Below are 24,257 nucleotides of genomic sequence, written 5' to 3'. Positions count from 1 at the left end.
TGATGTCATAATGCAAACCCCTCAAACCCAACCCGACGCGCGCGCCACGAAATATTGTTCTGCACGCGTCCAATCAGATTCCAAACGCACCGCGCATGCGCTGCGTGCGTACATTCAAACAAAATCGGAAAGTGGGCCAAAGGAAGGCGATAGGTGAGTTCGGGTGGGGTCGGGATAATTAAAATAACATCGATGCAAAATGAAAAGGAACTATTTGGTCGGTGGTTGCGATATTCTCCCTATATTTAAATATGCAGCATGATTGCATGACTTAAAATGGCGTCATCGTCCCTCAAGAGCAGACGAAGGGAACTGCTAAATTGATTGTAAATTTTTCTTTGCTGTAACGTTAGATCTAAAATGGTGGACAGTGCCTGTGCCCAAACAATTGCTAATGCATGACTTTGGTTTTTCATTGTAGATACCAACAAAACAAAAAAACTCCCAGTTGCTTGCATGTAAGTTGAGGCTTGACAATGCCGTCCCCGAAACAGTAAACACAATGCATGGGATGCATTTATAGGCACCAATGCACATTTAAGAGAGGTGTAGAAGAATAGCTTATCCTAACCATATGCATTTATTTTTTTGATCAGACATAATATTTCTTAAATTACATTTATACTCTTGGATGTCAAGCTATCAGTACCATTAAATCACATTCAAGCAATACGTCAGCCCTTTATCACTCATTGTATGCCTATCTTTCCATTTTGCTTTGCAGCTTATTTGTCTTATCCAATATAAGATGTCTTACCTTATAAATAAAATACCTTATTTTGTTATTTTCCCCTAGAATGGCTATAGAAAAGGGCAAAAGAGACAAATCCAGCCTGTCACAAATCCTCATGTGTAGAGCTGGGTGTTGGTAAAATATCTCCAACTGGAGCAAGTCGAAAAGACTATGCAATCCACTGTGTTCACAAGTGGAGGACACAGACTGGACACAAGCCTTAGCAAGAAACCAGCTGGAGCCCATGAATCCCTGGCTGGCCTGAAGAAAGAAAGCCGCAACATCGCCACCAACGTGCTGAGCACAATCCACAACAGTGTAAATCAAAAGCATCACCTACACAGCCAAGCAAAGATCAGTCATCAGAGCGTTTTGAGCTGCCCTGACCAATCTCCATCAGGGAACCTCGGGCAGGAGGAGAACTGGGAGAAGCCGGAGGCCTTGACACTCCCATCAACCAAGCAGATGGGGGCCGAAGGTTCCCCGGTCAAGAGCAAATCACTGTTTTGTCAGGCCAAACACAACCACGTAGGGAATATGGATCCTATGGAATCAAATGGCAGCAATCAGCGGAGAGATGGAGGGCAAGTGGGGGCAGTCGTGGGGATCCCCTCACCAGAGAACAGTCCCGATGGGAAGCGTAGGAATGTGAGGAAAGGCTCAGGCCTTGTGGACACGCAGACCAGCTGCATCCGACAGATCCTGCTGCTGCAACTTCAGTTGATTGAACAGCAGCAGAAGCAACTGCACAACAAGAGCAAAGAGATTGATGACCTTAAAGCTGAAAAGGAGATGGTATTGCACTTTTTCTTCTTCTTTTATGAAATAAAAGCTTAAATCATGTGCATATTTAAATGTTAAAGTGGGCATGTTCGTAGTTTCCCACTTTTCTTGTTTTGTAACACTTGTTCACCTAAACCCAATGCTTACTAATACACAGCCTAACTCAGGTGTGTGTTTGTAGCTAATGGCACGAATCGAACGCATGGAGCGCCGGCTGCAGATGGTGAAAAAAGATGGAGCAGAATCCCGTCCTTCTCAGACTCCTCGTCGTAGGGAACCTGAGGCCGAGGCCACTGCCTCAGACGACGTCCAGCATTCTGAGGGGCGGGTCCAAACCCCAAAGCGAATGCACTTTGGAAGAGGAGGGAAAAACCTGAAAAGGTATGATCATGAATTTTTTTTTGTTGAAATATTTTAATAAGTTCCAAACCTGTATGACTTTCTTTCTTCTGCAGAACACAAAAGAAGATATTTTGAGGAATATTGGTAACCAAACAGTTTTGGGTACCATTGACTTCAATTGTATGGACAAAAAAACACTGAGATATTACTCAAAATATCTTATTTTACATGAGGGTGAGTAAATGATGACAGAATTTTCTTTTTTGGGGAACTATTCCTTTAACATTTGTTCAAACTAATGTGCTGTACCTAATGAAGTTCTTAGCAATTAACTGATAAAACTAAATACATCCTAATTTTTCCCCCTCTTGAAGGAGGTTTCTTTTCCAAGACTCTCGGATGGGTAGGTCACGACGTGGGCAACCGAGGTCACCACCACCACCACCACCACCACCACCACAGGAGGGCCCAGATCTGAAGGAGGAACCCCAGGAAGAGATGGGGCTTGAATTGTCTCATTCGGAGGAACTGCCCTATCTGGCTACCACAGAGATGTACCTCTGCTGCTGGCATCAGCCGCCACCATCGCCTTGGCGAGAATCCTCACCTGTACATGAGGACACAGTTGCAGGTGGGGAGAAATTTATGTAATCTCTCTGTTAATGATTTGAATTATATATTGAAATTAAAGTATATTTAAGATGTTCAAATTTATCATTATTCTCTGTATGTAGTTCCATCCTGGCGGGAGAGTATCTTAGAGCCTTTAGGACAGAAAGAGTCGTCGGACATCCCTGAGGTTAGTGAGAACTGTGAGCACCCCAGTATGCAATGTTTCATTCAGTGATGCATGGGGCCGCACAAATTGGGGAGGGGGGAATCAAATTACTTGTTTATAGGGCTGCACAATTTAGCCAGATTTTTTAAAAATTATATATCAATATAACTATAAAAAAATAAAGATTTATTATCATCATCACTACTATTCGATAAAAATTGTATATATATATATATACTGTATATCAAAAGAAAACAAAATAATGAATACTATTGCAATAATGCTATTTCAATGTTAAATAAAAAGTCAAGTGTAATAAAAGTATATAAAAAATTATATAATAATGCGTTTTTACAGCAGTTTTTATATTTTACAGCACAACTGTAAAATTACAATACTAATAGGTATGGCTGTCCCAGATTTTTAATTTTCAAACTTTAAACCTTGAGGCTGAGATATACTCACGGCAAAGTTATTTTTCATTCAGCACTCTAGTAAAGTCATGTTTATTTATATAGCACTTTATACAATAGATTGTTTTTCATGTTTAATATGGTAAAGCAGCTTGCTTTTAATCAGTGTCTCATTTGATCAGAAGTACAACTTCATTTTCCACTGAAAAAGACATATTCCAAAAAAAGTTTTTTGAAAAAATTTCCCCCAAATTTTTTTTTCCAAAGCAGCTCTCCAGTGTGTTCATGTTTTCACTCGGTGTGGTTTGTGGCACTGTGTTCCCAAATGCACATTATAAGCAACCCAAACTCAGAGCAGATGAAAATGGAGCAGCGTTTTCTGCGAACCGTTCGGCTGTGAGATGCTGAAAACGCCAAATCATGAACTGCTTGTGCTGCACAAAGATGCATTTAATTACATTGCAGCTTTTGTGAATTTTTTTCAATTCATTTTTTTCAATTAATCATTCAGCCCTAATAATGCATCTAAATACTCATACCTTTCTTCTGTGCAGTGTCTGGATGATAACGTCTTTCTGAAGAGACATTCAAAGCTTGAACTTGATGAGAAGAGGAGGAAGAGGTGATAATTGTTTTATGTTTTTTGTTCTTATGTGTAGCGTCCAGTAGACAAGAGCATTGTGAATCTATTCATCCTTTAATCTCATTTCTCTTTTTCAGGTGGGATATCCAGCGTATTCGGGAGCAGAGGATGTTTCAGCGCCTGCAGCAGAGGATGAACAGGAGGAAGGTCATTCAGGAAAGTGAACCAGAGCTGCTCTCCTTCTATCCAGACCTTGAAGATGGTATGTCAGCAGATGGATCCCCCCCCCCCCATGTGCCTTGAAAGTATTTGGTCTTCTCTTTTAATGTGCTTATTTTTTGTGTATTTCCTCAGTGGAGTCTGTTATGGTGACACCCTTTTTGCCAGTGGTGGCTTTTGGAAGACCTCTTCCCAACCTGAAACAGCAGTAAGTTACAAATTGTTTTTGTTTTACATAATACTAATGTTTATTTTGATATCTTGATTTAATTGCAATATATAAAAGTAATTATTCTGCTGTATTTCAACAGAAACTTTGACTTGCCTTGGTTGGATGAGCGTAGTCGATGTCGAGCAGAGATGGCCAAGAAACGGACGCCTCATCGGACATGTCGCAAATGAAACCATCAGTACCGTCCAGTGCGCTGAAGAAAAATCTTGCCCTTGTGGTCTCATCTCTCATACTCACCTAGATTGCACTTTGGATCTTCTGAAGCAGATTGAAGGTCTCCCTAAAATCCCCTGCTTGGTATCCATGAGAAAATGTGTTTTGCTCTATAATGCCTGAGAAACAAGCTCTCCCAACCACACACCCATGATCATGATGCTGAATGTAACACTTCAGTGTTTCACGTTCATGACCAAAGCTTACCCTAACACATCAAGAGCTGCCATAAAAAAATATATCAAAACTGTACATGCTGCATTTTTGTTGATTGTGTGTGAGTTCTCTGTCACATAAAGGGAATGAAAGAGGGAAAAATTGTGAAAACCGGTTACTGAAGCATTTGTTGTAATATAAGGTTTTGTTCAAAGAAAATGTGTAAGATACTTGTAGCTAAAGAAATTATTTCAAATATTAAAATGTCATATTATGGATGTGCTGTGTCTTCATGTCTTTTGTTTTTAATGACTCATTGTTCTGATTGCTAAATTACATAATTCTAATTGACCTTTATGTTTTGCTAGAACAAAGTGTACTGGAATGGGATGAGAAGGGGTGCAATGCGGTTTCCTCTTTTTAGAGACATTCTAGTTGTTTAAGAGCCTCCAGACACCCACTGAATTTATTTTTAAACGATTGCTGTTCTTTAGGCAATAAATGATGTATAAGAAAATATTATCTTTTTCCCATTAATTTCATATGCTCAGCTGCAGTGTCTTGGTTCAAAATGCTAAACTGATGCAAACAAATTGCATAACTGCAGTCATCAGTTTTAAAAGTATTAACCTATACCATGTGTGAAATAAGACGTAAGTTTTTCCTTACAAAAAACTGTGGCAAGTTCTGTAAATGTAAAAAACAAATAGTATCACCATGATGCATAATAAAACATACCATACTAAATGGTATCCATATTTGTGTGCTTTGGTGCTCCAATGAACTTCAAAGAGCACCTTTCCCAAATAGTATTTTATGATATTTCCTAAAAAATAAATAAAAAACTGGCTAACTTACAATGGTACTTAAAATGTGCTGGGTACTGAACTATATGTCTAAACTATATATAGCATAACTGAACTATATATATCTATACTATAACTATATGTACTGAAGTACAAATCAAGGCAGTGCCGTGGTGTGTTTTGTTCGTTTTGTTTTTTTGCCTAAAAAAAAGGTACTGAATTATCACAATTGTTGACCTTGATGTACTTAAAGGGACTGCAAATAAATGGTACTTTACTGTTATCATGTACTTACCTCAAAAAAGCGCAATGAATTATTCATAATGAAAGGAAAACAGTGATGTAACATGGTTTTAGACTTAGAGCTGCATTGTGTTTGTTATTACAGCCCGTGGGTTCATAAACGAAACCGCGCAGAAATGAATTTCTCATTCGTCACGTCACTGACTGAACTGCCCACTAGCGCGCGTCTCCTCCTCTGACGCACAAGAGGATATGACGAACTTACGAGCCCCACAATTCCCCGCGCAGATCCGCTTTCCCTTCCTTGAGAGTTAAGATGGCGGACCGGCGGCGACGGAGACGGCGCGCCTCTCAGGACAGCGAGGAGGAGGACGAGTCCGCCTCGGGCTCCGAGAGCGGGAGATCTTCCTCGGCCAGCCGGAAGCCTCGCGGAAGAGATCCCGAGCCGGTCGAAGTGCCAGTGGAGCGCGTTGTCACCAAAAGAGACGATGAGTCGGAGTGTGTGAGTGTGTGGCTATAAATCTGCTTTTATAATCAGGGCCGATCTGAGTGTGTGCGGGCTATAGTGTTTCAATCGCTCTGAACACTTTTAAATATGGGTTAAGACGTGATATAAACGTAGACGCTTCATGAGGTGGGGTTTTCGTCTCCAGCCCTTGATGTAGATGTTCAAGTGTGTAACAGTCGCCTAATCCTAGTGATTTTTCACAGGGATCCTGTACAATTTCTGATGTGTCTGTGGTTCTGTTTAAATGTAAATTTAGTGCTGATCTCTTTTGACCTCAAAATGACTAGCATTCCATCATTTAACCCAGTGGTTCTCCATCCTGGTCCCGGAGGTTCCCTTGCCCTGCATGTTTTAGATGTCTCTCCTCTTAATATCCCTCTCCTCTTATACCCCTAAATTAACTCATCGGCTCAGTAGGATCACTAAACAGGCTCCCTAAACTGAATTGGGTGTGTCAGGTTAAGGAGACCCCTGAGATGTCTAGGATCTCCAGGAGCAGGACTGAGAAACACTGATCTAACCTGATACTTACTACTTGTGTTGTGTGTAATGGCAAATACATCTGGCTGGCTTGAAGATGCTGCATAAGACATTTAGGTTTTTGATAAGCGAACCGGATGACATTTGAGAATCTTAGATATTTGTCTTCTGATCTGGTCTGTCACTCTGACTGTGCCGTTCCGCAATGAGAAGAGACAGATCTGCTGACCATGAAGAGGAAGTTCAGCATTGTTTTTAAACGGGATGTTATGAACTATCAAGTTTGCCGTTGTTGGTAATTCTTGGGTTGGAGATGTAGACCAGGCTTTTGTTGATCAAGTGTGCTTTGTTTGGCTGGATATTTGATTCTGATCTCTTTCTATTAAGGAAAGTGAAGATGGCGTTGGTGAAGGTGAGTGTATATCTTTCACTTTTTGTGTGTGTGTGTGTGAGACCACAAGCTGGCAAGTATCTGCCTTCAAATGATGCCTGTAGTCCAATAGGTTCATGAATTGCTACCACTTTAGTCTGGATCTGTGATTTCATGTTATTAACTGTCACTCTTGATGACTAGTTCTCTAGTCATATGTTATTTGCTCTCAGAAATGAACAGACTTGCTGAAATGGCTGACTTCTTTTCTTCAGCAGTGCTATCAGACTATGACAGTGCTGATCTGGAGGAGAATGGATCGCACACGGAGGTAAGTCTCTATGGCAACACAGTTTAGGGGGGGACTCCGACTCAATCAGTTCTGTGAAAGACAATGCGGCGATGAATCCGTACAGATCCAGACTGGGCTGTCGGGCTGCTTGCTGGGGTGTGTGTGTGTGGGGGTACAGAATGTCTCCATTACAGACAATCTGTTTTTATGCTCAGTCGTTGGGAGAGAGCACTACCCTTTCTTTGAGGAGAATTTGGATTTGAGAGTGTGATTATGGTTTAATTTAGTCGTTTTAAATGTGAAGCTTGAAATGGACCTGCCTAATTTATGGTTTCGAAAGAACTGATTTAGAAGAGACTCGGCTGGGGAGATTTTCGTAAGCGTTAAATGTGGTTTGCTCCTCTCTCGGGACATTATGAGTACTGCCAATGTCGAACCCCATGCTGTTAGTGCATCTGTAGTCCTCTTCTAATTTTAGTAGACCTTGTATGATGCACCATCCACACTTTTTGCTACTCTTCCTCCTTATGCAAGGAGCATTTTGATGATTGCAGGACTTGTCATCAGGTAATTTAGGCATATTAGAGAGTGCTCGGGGTCATTGGTTGTGAGGTGGTGGTGGCTCCTGCCGAGTGGACTTGGATGGGGTTGTAGATCTCAGCTCATCGGGTTCAGTCTGGGCTGTCTTGGATGCTGATGTTCGCTCCACTTTGTTTGGTGTCCTAGCAACCCGATCGTTCAGACCTACGTAAAGCTGGCTTTCATTCACTGCAGACAAACATCGACTGCTCACGGTGTCAGAACGCTGTGTTTAGGAGAGATTTCAAAACTGGAACAACCATGAAAAATGTATTTATTCATTCTTTTAAGTTGGGAAAGATTTTTTTATAATAACATACGATATACCATGTCTTGTGGTGCAGATACTGTGTATATATAGTGAAAATAAACACATGAGATCAAGAACGTTTTTTTTGTGAAGTGTTTAATTTATATAGTCCACTCCTATTTCTGATTCAGTCAAATCAATTGATGATAATATTTCTCCCAAAAAATTTTTTAAATACTATTTATAGGATTTAGCTTTTATTTTTATATAAATAAGTTTTTGGAATTTTTGTTTTGTTGTTTTTGTCATTTCTATTTAGATTTTTATTCCAGTTTTATTAATTTTGGTACTTTTAAATGCATCATTATATTCAAATTAGTCAACATTTCTAATTTAGTTTTTTTATATATATTTTATTTCAGCCTAGTTCAGTTAACAAACATTTTAAATAGGTATTAGTTTTTCTAATGGAATTATTATTATTTTTTCCTGGCTCAAATATGCTGATATTTTTCGTCTGTTATTCTTTATTTTAAGGTTTTGCTTGTTACAGTGTAATTGCACTAAGTACGGAGTAATATTAATTGTAAGTGTGTTCTTTAGGATTAGTTGTTTGTAATTATGCATAATTTACTGTTGCTTCTCTTGCAAGTACATGTAACGTGTAACAAGCACACTGTGAAATAGTGTTACCATTTGTTCTTGTAGTTTTATAGCTTTGTGGTTCTAAAAATTGTGAATGTACTTTAATGGAGATTGATGTGCAGTGTGAGCATTTTGGTTTGTCTTTCCTCACCTGGGAACTTGCTGTTATTTGGCGTTTGTGTTCCTCTCAGGGAGGAGAGGATGAGGAGGAAGGAGAGCATTTTAGTGACGACGAAGCCTCACGTCCTGCTGCCGAACCGAAGCCCGCTGCAGATGCCCCGACAGAAGAGCTTGTTGAAGCGGAGGAGAGAGAGGAAGGGGTCAAGGAAGTTAAAACAGACGAGAAGGAGAATCTAGCCGGGGAACGACAGAGTGGGGATGGACAGGTATGGTAGAACAGAACGTTGCTTTTTTTTAATAAACTATATAGGATGAGGCAATATCGTTTATGTTAATATACAGTAGCCCAGCGAAGGACACAGAGTAAGCTGCTGCGGGGAAAGTGCACGATCCAATTTGTCCTAAACATGAAACATGCTTTATATCAAGGCCTTCAAAATAACTCGTAAGATATAGTTAATGTGTATAGTTTAACGCAGCTTGCCCTGTCAGATTCTCTGACAGATACATGTGTTATGCGTTTGAGATGTGATGTTTTCCTCAGTGCATAACTTGCATTTCACAGGTAGATTCTCCATCTTTAAATGTTAAAGTCTCCACTAAACTTCACAGACTTTAGTGAACGAGCGCCATATTTGTTTTTAGACATTAAATGTGCCATATGTAGAATTGTAAACCTACAAGTAAGTGTATTTTTATGACAGCAGTAACTAATGTAATGAGGTAATGAAATGTAGGCTTATATTACTAAGCTCAGATGAGTGAATGTGTTCCTCTTACCTGTTAACATTTAGTCTGTGCGTTTGTTTTTAGTTTCAGCTTTAGTTAGTGATTCTAACTTCTGCTTTAAAATGCATTATTTTTGTTTTTAGATTGTAATGTTGTTGCAATAGAATGTAATGTTTTTTTAACCCTTTTTTGCACATATAGCATAGCATAGATGATTACATTCACTATATTTGCTTTCATAGCCTTCAATATAAACTTTGTTTGGGCAGAATGTCTTAACTTTTTATTTAATTTTTTTTAAATACAAAAAATTATTTTATTTTTTAATCCAAATACTAGAAAAAGGAGAATGTTAGGGGTGTAACAATATATCGTGTCACAATTGAAAGCAATACAAAAATGCAACAATATGTACCGTAGATAGTGAGAAAATTAATGTTTTAGTCTCTCTCTGTACTACATTAAACTACTATAATGTAATATAGTTCAATGTGGAAATATTTGTAGGTCCTTATAATGCCAAATGTCTTATGTTACCTGTAACAAGTGGCCTATATTATTTTAAATGTATCTAGTCAGTGGCAGAGTGCAAGCATTTTTGTCTACAATAATTCTGTATTTTCAGCTTCAGAATCATGAATATTTTTATTCTAGTGTCACTATTGTCCTGTGCTTTGGGTTTCCATCACCAAGTTCAAGCCTATTCATTTCCACCCCCAATGTAATACCAAATGTAGCATTTTAATCAACTGTAAAAATAAAAAAGTGAACCGTTTACCATATGTCTTGGATTGTCTATGCATATGTAATATTGTATCGTGAGTTCAGTATCGTGATATGTATGGTGACATGAGAGTATCGTTACACCCCTAGAGAATATATAGAGATATATACCGTATATCAACCACAATAATACAGAGATATAAGTGTTTTTTTTTTTTGGCCATGTTGTCCAGCCCTATCTTTTCCTAAGCTAAATTTCTGGCAGGGTCCAGTTTCAGTTTGTGTGGCAGGAATGACATTTAAACTCTGTATTAGCAAGAACCTTTAGTTTGAAACAAATAATTAAAACAGTTCTTGCACACAATGCCACAGGGTGGACCAAGACGATGCTAAATCACACTGATGTTCTTAATTGTAAATAAGACTCCTAAATGATTACAGGAAAGCACAGAGGACCCTGAGAATAAATCAGGAAGTAAAGGCCAGAAGCTGGATGATGATGAGGACCGGAAGAATCCAGCCTACATCCCCCGAAAAGGCCTTTTCTTTGAGCATGACGTGAGAGGCCAGGCTACAGAGGAGGAGAGGTGAGAGACCAGATGGATTATCTTTCAGGGAAAATATATCTTTGCTACTATAAAATCATATTTTAATGAATGGAATTAGTTTAAGATGAGTTTAAAGTGTTGAATCTGACACAAATGGTTGGTAATTCTCTCTTTTTCTATGCACCCATCTGTCACCAGGCCTAAAGGCAGACACAGGAAGTTGTGGAAGGACGAGGGCCGATGGGAACACGACAAGTTCCGTGAAGAGGAGCAGGCGCCGAAGTCCCGCGAAGAGCTTATCGCTCTTTACGGTTATGACATCCGCAACGGCTCAGGCCAGAGTGATGGACGATCTTACCGCTCCCGAAAACCCAGGTGAGGTCATGTATTTGGTGGTAACATTTTTTATTTATTTTATTTATTTTTATTAAACAGTGGTTTCCTGAACAAATTGTGTCTGTCTTTCAATTAATTCAGTTATAATAAAGTTTCTTAAGGATTAAAAAAATGATCTCTGCTAATGCTGTAAACTATATGCTCCCTATATAATTTACAGCATTAGCAGGGATCATTTTTTTATCTTATTTGCTTCAGTTGCTATTTATTTTTTACATAAATTCAACACTCAAATAACAAATTGTATCCAAACATGTAAACTGCACTCAAGGCAGTTCAACTTCTAAACTTAATTGTTTTTTTACTCCAATTCGTTGTTGAAATATAATCATTTACACGCTGGCTGTCATTTTTTATGACCGATATTTTAAACGTACATTTAATAACAAAGACATCACTTACAGGTTAAGTAAAATATAATTATTTAGGCTAATATAGTGCATATTTAGCGAAAGAGTTCATTTCTATAGCTGAATAACAAGCTGTGGACACTGAATGAGTTGCCAGAGGTAAATGTAATGCTACATGGGATATTGTTTACAAGCTGTTTTACTGATGTCTTGCCGCAGTTGAAACACTGAGCGATTACACAAGATATAATACGTTTCAGTAAGTTGTACTGTATCTTTCAACATACCTTCAGATGTTCATTCATGTTTATTAGGAAAAGATGATCGCGTTTACATGCGAGGTTGCTGCTCGCGCTGCTGCTCAAACTGAGGCGCCTATATAGTGATCTGTCATGCCACATTAAAGAGTATCAAAATGGCATTTGTTTGAATTTCTTGATAAAATGTTCATGATTTGAAAAATGACATTTTCTTATTGTTTGGCTAAAACACTGTATTCGTCTTGTACACATAAGATTAGTGGTGGGAGAAAAAATCGATCCATCGATGCATCGCGATTCTCTCTCCAACGATTCTGGATCGATTCTGAGAATTTCAGAATCGATTCTGAGCTTAGTTTTTTACCAGATGTGCGATGACGCTGAGTTTGCTTTAGAAACACCCGTCTTCTGCTTGCTAACAATTCCTCACACACGCACACAACTCGAACCTTCCGTAAAATAATCTTTCATAAAGTTCGGAAAGGTTGAAGCGAATTACAAGGACATTCACAGGCTTCATTGCACAGGATGCACTGTGAGAGACGCGCGCTTGTTTTGATGTTACACTTAAAGTGTGCTGTCTCGCCCGTCTGTATTTTCCTTACAAATGCTCTACGAAGTCATCATTTATGTGGTTTGGAATGCAGTGGACTTATATATTTAAAATATGAATCTCACTAACAGAAGGCTGCTTTCAATTTTAAATGCTGACGCACGCTTTGTTTGTGTACGAGACTGCTCGCGCAAGCGGCTGTGCGACTCCGTGTAAGTGGTTTAATATACTTGTGCAAAATGAACGTAAACACAGCCAGTTATGTCTTAAGGGATTAAACGGACAGGACAAACCACATTACTTCTTATATTTCAAAAGAGATCCGAGCGTGAATGCAGCTTAATAGATCTCCCGCAGTCTATGTCATAGTAAAATACAAAAGTACGATGAAGAAAAATCACTCACAGTTCTTGAATGGAAAATGTTCAGATAATCTTAAATACTGAAAGCACTCTTTGTTTGTTGTTTGCCATGTTTCTTTGCTCCTCTTTATTATTTGCTACTTGCTTGTATGGTTTGAAGTTATATAAGTTTAAAATTCTTAAAATACAACTGTTTTAATGATTTTTTTTAATTTGTAATTATTTTTTAAAAAGTACTTAATTACTTATGTAAACTAATGAATTAATAAGGGGGGAAAAGTAGATAAAGAATCGATCTGGAATCGGATCGTGACCTCCAGAATCGGAATCGGATCGGATCGTGAGGTGACTAAAGATTCCCACCTCTACATAAGATACGAAAATTTAATAAAATGTCAAGGAAGAATATTGACATAAGTGAGGTCAACCTCAACAATGGGCCAGGGCTGGGCTGGGCGGGGCGGGTTTGGTACGACATGAGAGTATTGTGATGTGTACCGGGGGTGGTGCATTGTGTTTTTTCGGTTCGGTTTGAATATCGTAACACCCCTAATATTTATGTACTAATATTTCAATTTTATATACACATCATTTGTTCATACAAAGGTCAGTAAGATTATACTTTCTTTTTTATATATACTTTTCTTTTTTTTTTACTTAATACTTTAATCTATTAAGTGTGCATTAAATTGGTCAAGTAAAGTGCCAGTAACATTTATAATGTTAAAAAAAAGTTTCTAATGTTTCTATTCTGTCCTAAAGTATCAGGGTTTAAAAATAAAATAAAATAAAATAAAATAACATTGCAAAACTGTTTCCAGCATATTAGAATGATTTCTGAAGGATCATGTAACACTGAAGAGTAATGGTGCTGAAAATTCAGCTTTGACATCACAGGAATAAATTACATTTTAAAATGTATACAAAAAAAGTTGTTTTAAATTGTAATATTTTCACAATATAACTTTTTTTTTCATATTTCATTGCAGATATTCTGGTTCACCCAGTCGGGAGCCTAGGCGCCACCGTGACGGAGAGAAATCTGTGCGTACATCATGGCAGGGGCCTCCACCTGGCCACCGCAATAGCCCTCAGTCTGTTACCCTACAGTCAGGGCCACCTCCTGCTCCCCCTGCAGCACCCAAACCCTCCGGCCGACCCTCGACTCAACCTCCGCAGCGCAGCTTCCAGGGCAGTCGAGCCTCGTCGGCCCCCCACAGGACAGAAGGTCGAGGATACCCGAAGCCCAGTCTAGACGGCCCGCCACCTCGAGGTGTGCGGCCACAGCCTGTGGAGGGTGAAAGGGGCCCGAGGCTCAGGGGCCGTGGCTCACATGCTGTTTACGCTGACCGTAGCCCAGCCGTGGTGGTGGAGGACATCCGCAGTGAGGAAGAAGAGGAAGAGGGTGAGATTCCAACAGCCACGACTACATACACCGCTCACCACTACAAGACGGAGAGAGAAAGGGTTCCGTCACCACGAAAGCAAGATCCAGGCCCAGCGATGGACGGGGGCAGTGCAGCCGGTCAGGTGCGAGAATCGTCTCCGCCTCAGGAGAGGCAGGTGGAGAAGAAATCGTACTCGCTTGGGAGGAGGGCGACGCGAACACGAACGTCTGATCTCAGTAAGCAGGCGTCGTTAGATGACTCTTCGCCCACGGTCCAGCAAACCCCAGCGCCAGCGAAGAGCGAGCCGTGGCAAGAGCAAGGTGATGCAGGAACACAAGGTGGACTAACAGGGCTCGACCAGGACCTGGCCCGCCTCAGCCTGGCAGGGCAGAACTGGGCCCAGAGCCCACCCTCCTACCTGCAGGCTGAGATGAGAGGTAATAATGACTTTTTCTGTAATTATGTTTTACAACCATTTTTAAGAAGTGGTTCTACATTTCCTGCATTTTTGTCCCTAACAGGCATCCGTGGTTCTATGCACATGGCAGGAGGCCCTCCACAGTACGGAAACATGGAGGATATAGTGAGTTAGCTGGTCCATCAATAATTGCTTACAAAGACTAAATAGAATGAAAAATCCATGTACCATATTTTCTGGAATATAAGTTGAATTATTAATTTTTTTCATCTAAAGGTGCTGCAACTTTCATTCCAAAACTTGTATAATAATTCGTGTCAAGTACGCAAAACGTGTGCAAAGCTCACACAGTTGGATTTGTTTCAATGCAAATAAATGTATTTAAGCTTTGTGTTTGATGAATGCCACTATAGTTAATTCAGTTCTGAATACTGTTCAATTTAAAGGATTTGTTGTGGAGTGAGGGGAACTCACAATTTGTGTTTAGTGTTTATAATGTTTGTAAACGTACCACACAGCTGCAAGGTCGCGTTTATCTGCGTCCATTTGGGTTAGGGCATGAACATCACAATACGGAAGAAAAGATCGATCTCGGTTTCAATTTCATCACCACTTTAAAGGACAAGTTCGGTATTTTACACTTAAAGCCCTGTTTTCAGATCGTTTCTGATGAAATACAATGGTTAAGATTGAAATTCGGACAAATGCTGCTGGCCCGAGAATTTTCGGTTTCTGTGGTAGCACCCCCCCCCCACCTCCACAATGGTTGCATAGGTGCACTGGAATAATCCTTCCTAAAACGCATTAAACTTTCATTTACAAAGACGTGAAACTCACCGAGTGGTCAGGGGTGTTCACTGATATGCTCACACAAAACTCGCTGCAAAAGATGCTTTCCAACAGGTTTTATCGTAGTTTTTCATCCAATACAAGTCAATGGAGTTGGACAAAAACTACGATAAAACCTATTGGAAAGCATCTTTTGCAGCGAGTTTTGTGTGAGCATATCAGTGAACACCCCTGACCACTCGGTGAGTTTCACGTCTTTGTAAATGAAAGTTTAATGCGTTTTAGGAAGGATTATTCCAGTGCACCTATGCAACCATTGTGGAGGTGGGGGGGGTGCTACCACAGAAACCGAAAATTCTCGGGCCAGCAGCATTTGTCCAAATTTCAATCTTAACCATTGTATTTCATCAGAACCGATCTGAAAACAGGGCTTTAAGTGTAAAATACTGAACTTGTCCTTTAACACTGATCCTAGATGTTCCTCAGTAAAGGCCAATTCAGCTAAATGTGTTTAGCAACAAATTTCAAAGTAATGGAAAGATTTGCACCTAGCTCAATGCACAGCTGAAATGTACAAAGGACCTAAATTATAGAGTACAAGTAAAAGAATGTTGCCGGGTGAATGCACACTTTGCATGTGGTGTGTCTATAGGGATTCATTAAAATATTTTTTTTTATAAAATAAAAATGGACGCTGATTAGAGAGATAAATTACAACCTTGCATTTCATCAATTGTTTCTTGTTCTCAGGGTGTTGGTGGTGGCCGGGCTAAGCGGTATTCATCACAGCGCCAGAGGCCAGTTCCTGAGCCTGCGCCCATGCACATAGGAGTCATGGAGGGCCATTATTATGATCCCAGTGAGTACAGTACTCCTTTTGGCCTGTAGAGGGCAGTTCTAAGTTAAATGGGTCACTTGTGTGTCCTAAATTCACCTACTGAATGTAGTAATATTAATTGATTTATTTTTATGCTGATAATACATGCAAGATAACTATCATGTCTTCGTGCAGTGCCTTTCCAGGGACCAATCTACACGCATGGGGACAGTCCAGCAGCCCTGCCCCCTCAAGGCATGCTTGTTCAACCTGAAATGCACCTGCCACACCCCACCCACCCTGGACACCCAGGTGAGAGATGTGAACTTCTGCTTAAAGTTGACTCTTTGCTAAATGTGTGTTACTGATCTTATTGGGAACAATTCGTCCATCCATGTTACTTCTTGATAATTCTGACTTAAAGTTAGGGCTGGGCTTGGTAACAATATAAAAAAAATTCGATAGTGTTAATTTTTTATTAAAATGCGTGCGCATCGCCCGTAGACCTTAGTTCACATATCGCATCTAAAAACGCATTGAAAACGCGCTGTGCCGCTCTCTCCTTTCCAAAGCGCTTGCGCTCCCGAGGCTTCTGTCGTTGCTATGCAACCATGAACTGCGCTCTCCACATCATGTTGACTGAAGGTGCGTTCCATTCGACCGTGATTCGTAAGTGGACTGAAAAGTTAAAGATTGCGCGACCACCACAGTGTTGCCCAACATCAAATGGCAAACATAATGAAAGCGGAACGAAAACTGCGCTACTCAATATTTTGTGCTTGGCTCAGTTTGGACCAATCAAGCGACACGGTGACTACACAGCGCTAAGAGATCCAGTAAAGAAAGCATTTGAATTCGCCACAGAAGTAATAACATCGCTGCAAGATCTAGTGAGAAGCATTAAAATGTCTCTGTTATTAACGGATAAAACAGCGCTGACGTGGAAACCAGGAGAAACATTGTTCCTTGAATGAACCAGTAATAGGCTTTAAGTCCACAGATCAGCAACAATCACCATGAATTCAATGTAGTAACACCTTGGAAGTTTGGCAGGAACGGTAAAATGCTTTCAAGTACGTCACATCTTTTTCTAGCACTTCAAAACTCAAATATGATCATATTTAAATGTTATTTTTAATGTGGTTACCCAAACATTTTGTTCATCCTTCAAAGATTACCCCCATTTATAAAACTAAAAGTTTCAAGATGTTGGAAAACGCACACTTATTTACAAATACTTTTTCTTTTAATAATTTTTTTGAATCAAGAATTTCTCTGGCATTTCTTTCTTTTTGTTGTATCAAAAACGTACCGAATTGTGAACCATTATTTACACCCCTACTTATTACAAATGTTGATCTACCTCAAAGTTTGCCTTGATTGTTCTACGTTTGCACTTTTACATTGCACACATTTTGTAACATTTATGTTAAAGTGTTAAAGAAATTCTCGAACTTAAAATAAGACAAAGATATATTTTTTACTTTTTGACTGTTAAAACTAATATAATTTGTTGTTTGCCTTGCCTTAAGTTATATAAAAAGTCAATAATTATCGAAACTGAACAATATGAAACATTATTTGGTGATCACTTTTTTTTTTGTTGCTATATTGCACAGCCCTTTTTAAAGTCCCCCTGTGGTGAAAATCAAGTTTTTAATGTTGTTTATGTCTATGTGGGGTTTTTAATATGCTTTTAGTCAACACCATTGCAGAGTATATTCTCTTTAAAACTGCAGTGAACCAAAGACGGTCTCAAAAACACGGTTTGAAATCTCTGGTGTTTCTGACGTCACAGACTACCTTTTAACCAATCACATCAACATACGGGCGCGCTTTAGCATACCATTAACTATTCTCTAAAGCAGGGGAGTCTCAAGAGAAGCTAGGATATCCCGGTATATTTTTCAGTTGATATGAAAAATCAGATACATTTAGCAATATAGCAGGTGAATTATGTATAATATGTTATAATGAACTGTCTTTCTCCACTAACGTTCTGAGTTGTTGAAAGCATTTTTAAGGATAATGATTGTTAGAAGGCAGCTGTCTGACTCTGAGATGGCGAACTTCGGGAACATGGTTTGTGTAACATTAGCAACTCATTATTAGCTGTTTGAAAAGTCATGCAAAAGGCTAATCAAATTAATTACCGTTATGTCTCAGTTGTAAAGAGCGATACCATTGTGCAGCGTTTACCTCAGTAAGTTGCCCGGGCGAGTCAATTTCTGAACCTGTATGAGTGAGGGGAGGTGGGGCTAATTAGCATATTCATGACATTTTTATTCAAAATGTCAACTTGATTTTAAATTTACTGACTTCTCTCTGGTGATGTATACAGGACCTCTCAAATAATTTTGTCTGCTTAAACCCTGCCCCTTTCTTACAATCGACAGCAAGCTCGCATTCAGATCTGCCTTCATCCAAACAACCAAGATAGAACCAAGTCCATAAATTAAAATTTGTCTGTCTCTGTCATTTATGTATGATTCCTCATATACAGTATTTATATGATATTTTGTGAAAATATTATATGATAATTTCAACATTACCATTTCAAATATTTTCCATTTCAGGCTTGCACCCGCACCAGTCGGGAGGGCCCATTCCCAACCCGGCTCTTTACGCTGCCCCACCCGTTTCTATGTCACCCGGGCAACCGCCTCCTCAGCAGCTGCTACCCCCACCCTTCTACCCTCCACCAGGTGTCATGACCTTTGGGAACACCAACTACCCGTATCCAGCCGGAGCTACGCTACCTCCAATGTACCCCAACCCCCAGGTGAGCCTGTTTGACTATAAAAGTGTTATTTGCTTCCTGTGATCAGTGCTGGGTGAATTACTTACAAATTGTTGTCCATTACTGAATAAAAATTACATGACAAATTGTAGTAATCTCTTACACATTTTTAGGTAATATAATCTGACTACTTTTGGATTGATTTTAGATTACTTTTAACCTAATTTATCACATAAATTTGAATAGGATAATCTTGTACCATAATACAGTTTTTATTAGTGTTGTCAAAAGACCCGGTACTTCGGTACCAAGTCGGTACTATTTTTTTTTAAACGTCACGGTACCAGGTTTTCTCAAACCCGGTACTTGATGCGCGTGCATGCCCGAAGCGCGTGCAGTTGCGTCCTCTTCATAAAAGCGCTGATGGCGATCGGCGGTGCTGCTGCTGATGTGGTGCTGATGTTTTTGCGCGTGCAGATACGTTATTTCAAATGGCGCGCGGCAAGCGCGCTCATAATAGAAGCGGCGCGCTCGCTTTTCCATGTGCGTTCATGGATGCATAGCAACGACAGACGCCACGGGAGTACAAACGCTTGTGGGAACTGCGCTCTCCATGACGACGAGGAAGTGTGACATAGGCCTATTAATTGATTTCTAGCCCTTGCATTAGCTTTACTACTAGATATATTTATGGAGATGAGAAATAAAAAGCCGTCATTAATATCAGTCCGTCAGAAAAGCAGTTCTAGTCTTATTCTTGGCTGGATAACTCTTAGCAGGTTTAAAAAGCCCTTTTAAAGTTAAATATAAATACAGATATGGATTAAATAAAAGTATAGTCAAGTCAAATAAAACATATTTTATCTCCTGTATAGTTTGGTAATGCTACAATAAGATACCATTCATTAACATAACTTAATGCGTTATCTAACATAACACATTGAGTGAACAATATATTTTTACAACATTAATTAATGTTTGTGAATGTTATTTAATACAAACACTTGATTGGTCATGTTTGTTCACTTCATTCATTGTGCATTAAATAATGTTAACAGAAATAATGTTAACTTTTGATTTTAAAAATGTATTTTTAAATTAACCCCTAAAGGAGAATAATTGCGACAGTATATAACTAGGCTATTGTTTTTTTGTTAGGTCATTTTATCTTATGTTATCTAACAAATGGAATCTTATTGTAAAGTGTTTTTAATACTACAGTTTCCATCTTTGTAACTGTGATATACACTTTAATATAATTATGTAAATTTAATCTAAATTAAGCTTTGGTGCCGAATTTGGTACCGAGAACCGTGGATTTTCACTGGTATCGGTACCGAATACTGAAATTTTGGTACCGTGACAACACTAGTTTTTATGTATTGCTAAAATGCTAAACACCATTCTCTGAACCAAATTCTCAATAGCCTAAACCAATTTGTCGAATAAATCACTCTTTCTGTAAAATCTTAGGCAGTTAGACACCATTTGCAAATCACATTCACTCTTTTTACAAAACTCTAAATTCTCACTCACTAAAACACACATCACACTGATATGCACTTGTTGCAAAAAGATAAACAGACAGGCAAAAGTTAAACTACTACAACAGTTGTCATCGTTTACACACAATTGACTCAAAATAGTTCACACTTATTTCTAATGTCATCAAAACAACTGTACAAAGTGTACTGAATGTTGATAAAAAAATAAAAATCTGAGAGGAGGAAGAGGATGAGGACGAGAGAGCGGGACGGTGTTAATCCAGCACAGCAGAGGGTTTTTCCCTTTACCTGGCAAGAGACAACATTGCCTGTGATACGGACAAAGTCCTCAGGCCGGACCCAGCATGAAGACGTGATGCTGAGGAAGAATGAATCTCTCGCTGATTTAGATTTTGTAGTTGCACAATTCTTTTTGAGTGTACTGTAACATGCTTTTTCATTTGAAACTTTGACTTTTGCAGTTTTACAACTGTATTTTTACAGTATGCAAGTGCTGAATATAGACATTCAGTAATATTCAGTACAATACTATACTTGCAGTGCACACGTATACAATTTATTAACCTTACTACTGTAAGTTGTGATTTACTATACTGTTTTACGAAATTGCAAAATTTGTTTACTGTTACAATATACTTTTTTCCTGTAACTGCATGCTTTGGATGCTGTTCTAAAATTGTATGTAGTGTCTAGGGAGTGATCTGTAGTGTTTACATATTGACTGGCTGTGTGTAAGATCTGAAAGCATCATTTGATTTTGAGGCAATTGTTTTATTTTTCCAGAAGAATCAGATGTAGTTTGAAGATTTGGTTTTGTGTTTAAGGGTTTGAGAAATGTGTTTTAGCATTTCAGAAAAACTGTAATGTATAAAAATACAACGAGGCAGAACATTTATTCCATTCTTTATTAACAACATGAGGTGTATTAAACAAAATTATGTCAGGGTTTCCCAAACTGGGATTTGTGGAGGAACTGCAGGGGTTTTGTAAATTGATAAATCTTAAAATAAATGAAATCTCAACTGATAAATTAAAATAAAGACAATCAAAATAAAATGCTTTACTAAAAGTATGAAATATTTTATTTATGCTGTGGCTTCTCAATTGTGTGATTATAGCCGTCTGACTAGAGGCGGTCTGTGTGTGCCATTTCAAACATAAATATAGACTTTTTCTTCTTTTTTTTAGAGAGAGAGGAACAATTAAAACAAAAATTTGGGGGATGAAATCAATTCTGAATAACTTACTTAAATTTGGGAATATTAAATCAATAAAAAGTAACTAGTCTTATGATCATTTTAAAACGTAGACTAATTACAAGTATTTTCTTTTGTAATCTGATTACATGTAATCAGTCACTGCCTGTGATACTCCTAGTAAATATCTAGATTGTTGTGCATCTCTGCATGCTTGACTTCCTTCTGTGCGTCTCTCTCTTCAGGCACAGTCACAGGTCTACGGTGGTGTGACGTACTACGACACGATGCAGCAGCAAGCTCAACCCAAACGCTCGCCGCCGCGACGTTCCTCTCATCCCGTTACAGTCAGACCTCCCCCTCCTGAGGTAACAGCATATTACATTCAGCAAGGAGAGCTCAATCAGGTGATTTCTAATGATGCACATTGCTACCATATTGGTTGCCTGCTGTATGTATTATAGTTTGTTCAGTATTGAATATTTAATTAATGATTATTTACTCTGCCTAAAATGAATGTTTTTCATACTGTACATATCAGTCACAAAATACAATTGTGTTTGCTTGCACCAAGATAAACTACTACTACTACTACTAACAATTTTATATATGCATGTGTATTTATTAATTAATTACTTAGCGTTGCCAGTTTACATTGCATTTCTGTAGAGTATTATATTAACAGCTGATGTTCCATCCATCAGGACCAGAGCAGAAATCCCGCTGAGGAAATCCACTCCTAGCTGCCAGGGGGCGAGGAGGCATCGTGTCAGGACCAGCACCGCTTTTGTATAAATTGAATTCATCATTTAGGTTTTACCTTTAGTTGTTTTATTATTATTTTTCCGCCTTGCTTAGTTTCACTGTCTTCATCCAAGGTTCTGTTTGCAGGTGGTTCCTTCCTGTTGCAATTCCATTCATAACCAACAAAGTGTTTTACCGTTGTTCAGCTAGGAATGACATATGCAGTCTTAAACGGAGAGACATTTTATTTTTCATTAGCTCCTGTATCCCTGATGTCTCTGCTGACAGGCTAATTGAAATTGTACTAGGCGGCTGGACTTTTGAATCAAGTGGTTTAGTTGGTTCTCTTACTTTTAAATTGCCTTTTGCTCTGTTGTGCGAATGTTTTAATTAAAAAAGGAGAAAAGCACTACAAACTTGAGTATGTGAAAAGATGGACCCGCATTTTTAATTCTGAACCAGTGGTTAAGAGAGTCTGAAATCAGCCAGCGGACATCTGTCGTACACCTTCAAATGCACAAATCCCTTTTCGCATGTTTGTCAGTTTAAGACCGCTGTTATCATTCTGACTGCTTAACTTGCCGTGATGGTGCTAGTCCCACTTCAAACTGGGCCTGAACCCCTCAAACCTCCTCTTTCCCCGTCTGTCTGGCTGTCCCTTGGATCTTTAACATTGTACTGTTGAATTCATTACTGTAATTCTATCGAAGCGAACCGTTGACCTTGCCAGATACTGACCTACTTGACAGTGAAACTCGCTTGATTAGCTTTCTATTGTAAGTGTACATATTAAAGTATATTAAAGCCAGTGGTTTAACGAATAATACTAAGAACTAGTCATTTACGAAATGCTGTCAATATGAACAAAGCAAGCAGGGAAACCTAGCCAAGCCTCTTTGACTTTGAATTAAAAAAAATTAAATGATTTTGCAGTTATTCATTTGTTTTTTTGTTTTTTATAAATAGTTATGTTTGCAATTGTTTCCTTTGAGGCACACTGTACAGGCATGCATGGTTTTATAGATATATTTCTTTGTGAAAGCAATTCTAGATGGCAACTTTGGCTGTGAGCTGTTATTCTTTGCCCCACTGTGGGAGTGCTATGGATGCATCTTTTTCAATCGTTCCCTTTATGATTGTTTCCCAAATTAAACCTAACAGTATAACTGAGATCTCGTCGTTCCCAGCGTTGTTTAGACCTGGCTTTGTAAAGACTATTAGAAGATGTTGTATTACTTTCTATGCCTTAAAGAGTTCATTGGTTTGACATATCTGTTTTTGTTTGATTAGACCTGACAACACTGTGAGGGCTTGTATGTTTCATAGATGTTTGAATAATATTAAGTGTTTCATTTTTTCAAATTTGTTTTGTGGAGCAATGTCAGGAGATGAAATTAAACAAGAACTGAATATAACATTCAACTTGTCCTGGCTATTTGGTTTGTTAATCGTGATTTATTTATTTTTTGTAATTTGGGATGCACAATATATTGAATACCATATTGGGTTTTTTAGGGTTTAATTTAAGCAGTGTCTAAAAATTGTATAATACTTAAATTCACTTGTAGCATTTGTAAAATGATTAGAAACAAATAACTTTTAAATATTACATGTTCGTTTTTATTTATTTGCACAATAATTTTACAATTTTATCATGTTTATTTGTTTTGTCCATAATTATTGTAGGCTACATAGTTTTGCTTAATTGTTCCTTTATGCAGCTTCTGTTACATTCTCCCATCTGATAAATGTCTCCATTTTACATTAAATTTTCAAAAACTTTTAAAAATCAAGGCAACACATTATTTTAGTGTCCTTGTTACATGTACTCACCATAGTAATAACAGTAAATTATGCATAATTACATGCAACTAACCCTCAACCAAACCCTAATCCTTACTAAACCTATACTAAGTACATGTAGTTAATTGAAATTATATATAATTACAGTGTAACAATGACACCCTAAAATGAAGAGTAACCGAAATCAAATA

At 38.5% G+C, this 24,257-nt stretch overlaps 2 protein-coding genes across 4 annotated transcripts; both read left to right on the top strand.

Moving 5' to 3' along the window:
• Window positions 1-39: 39 nt before the first annotated feature.
• msl1a (MSL complex subunit 1a) lies at window positions 40-4,730 on the top strand. Its single transcript, XM_082148541.1, has 9 exons — window positions 40-153; window positions 797-1,528; window positions 1,698-1,897; window positions 2,233-2,489; window positions 2,593-2,657; window positions 3,604-3,671; window positions 3,770-3,894; window positions 3,987-4,059; window positions 4,163-4,730. Exons 2-9 carry the CDS (start codon window positions 905-907, stop codon window positions 4,251-4,253), a joined length of 1,503 nt encoding a protein of 500 aa, XP_082004667.1. The 5' UTR covers window positions 40-153; window positions 797-904; the 3' UTR covers window positions 4,254-4,730.
• Window positions 4,731-5,787: 1,057 nt separating this feature from the next.
• Window positions 5,788-23,680, top strand: casc3 (casc3 exon junction complex subunit). 3 transcript variants are annotated; one of them, XM_082148294.1, is made up of 13 exons: window positions 5,788-6,003; window positions 6,877-6,901; window positions 7,138-7,190; window positions 8,817-9,011; window positions 10,639-10,784; window positions 10,944-11,120; window positions 13,656-14,491; window positions 14,576-14,637; window positions 16,012-16,120; window positions 16,274-16,390; window positions 18,655-18,860; window positions 21,765-21,926; window positions 22,224-23,680. In XM_082148294.1, the coding sequence occupies exons 1-13, from the start codon at window positions 5,818-5,820 to the stop codon at window positions 22,260-22,262; spliced, it is 2,313 nt and encodes a 770-aa protein (XP_082004420.1). In that variant the 5' UTR covers window positions 5,788-5,817; the 3' UTR covers window positions 22,263-23,680. The 3 variants fall into 3 exon arrangements, with proteins under 3 accessions (XP_082004420.1, XP_082004421.1, XP_082004419.1); XM_082148295.1 differs by having other exon boundaries at window positions 7,135-7,190; window positions 21,765-21,887; XM_082148293.1 differs by having other exon boundaries at window positions 5,789-6,003; window positions 7,135-7,190.
• The last annotated feature ends 577 nt before the right edge of the window (window positions 23,681-24,257 follow it).

The sequence above is a fragment of the Leuciscus leuciscus genome, assembly GCF_965113295.1.
Source record: "Leuciscus leuciscus genome assembly, chromosome: 1".
Lineage (NCBI taxonomy): Eukaryota > Metazoa > Chordata > Actinopteri > Cypriniformes > Leuciscidae > Leuciscus > Leuciscus leuciscus.
The sequence above is the reverse complement of the archived record's forward strand: the minus strand, read 5'-3'. Positions and strand labels throughout refer to the sequence as shown.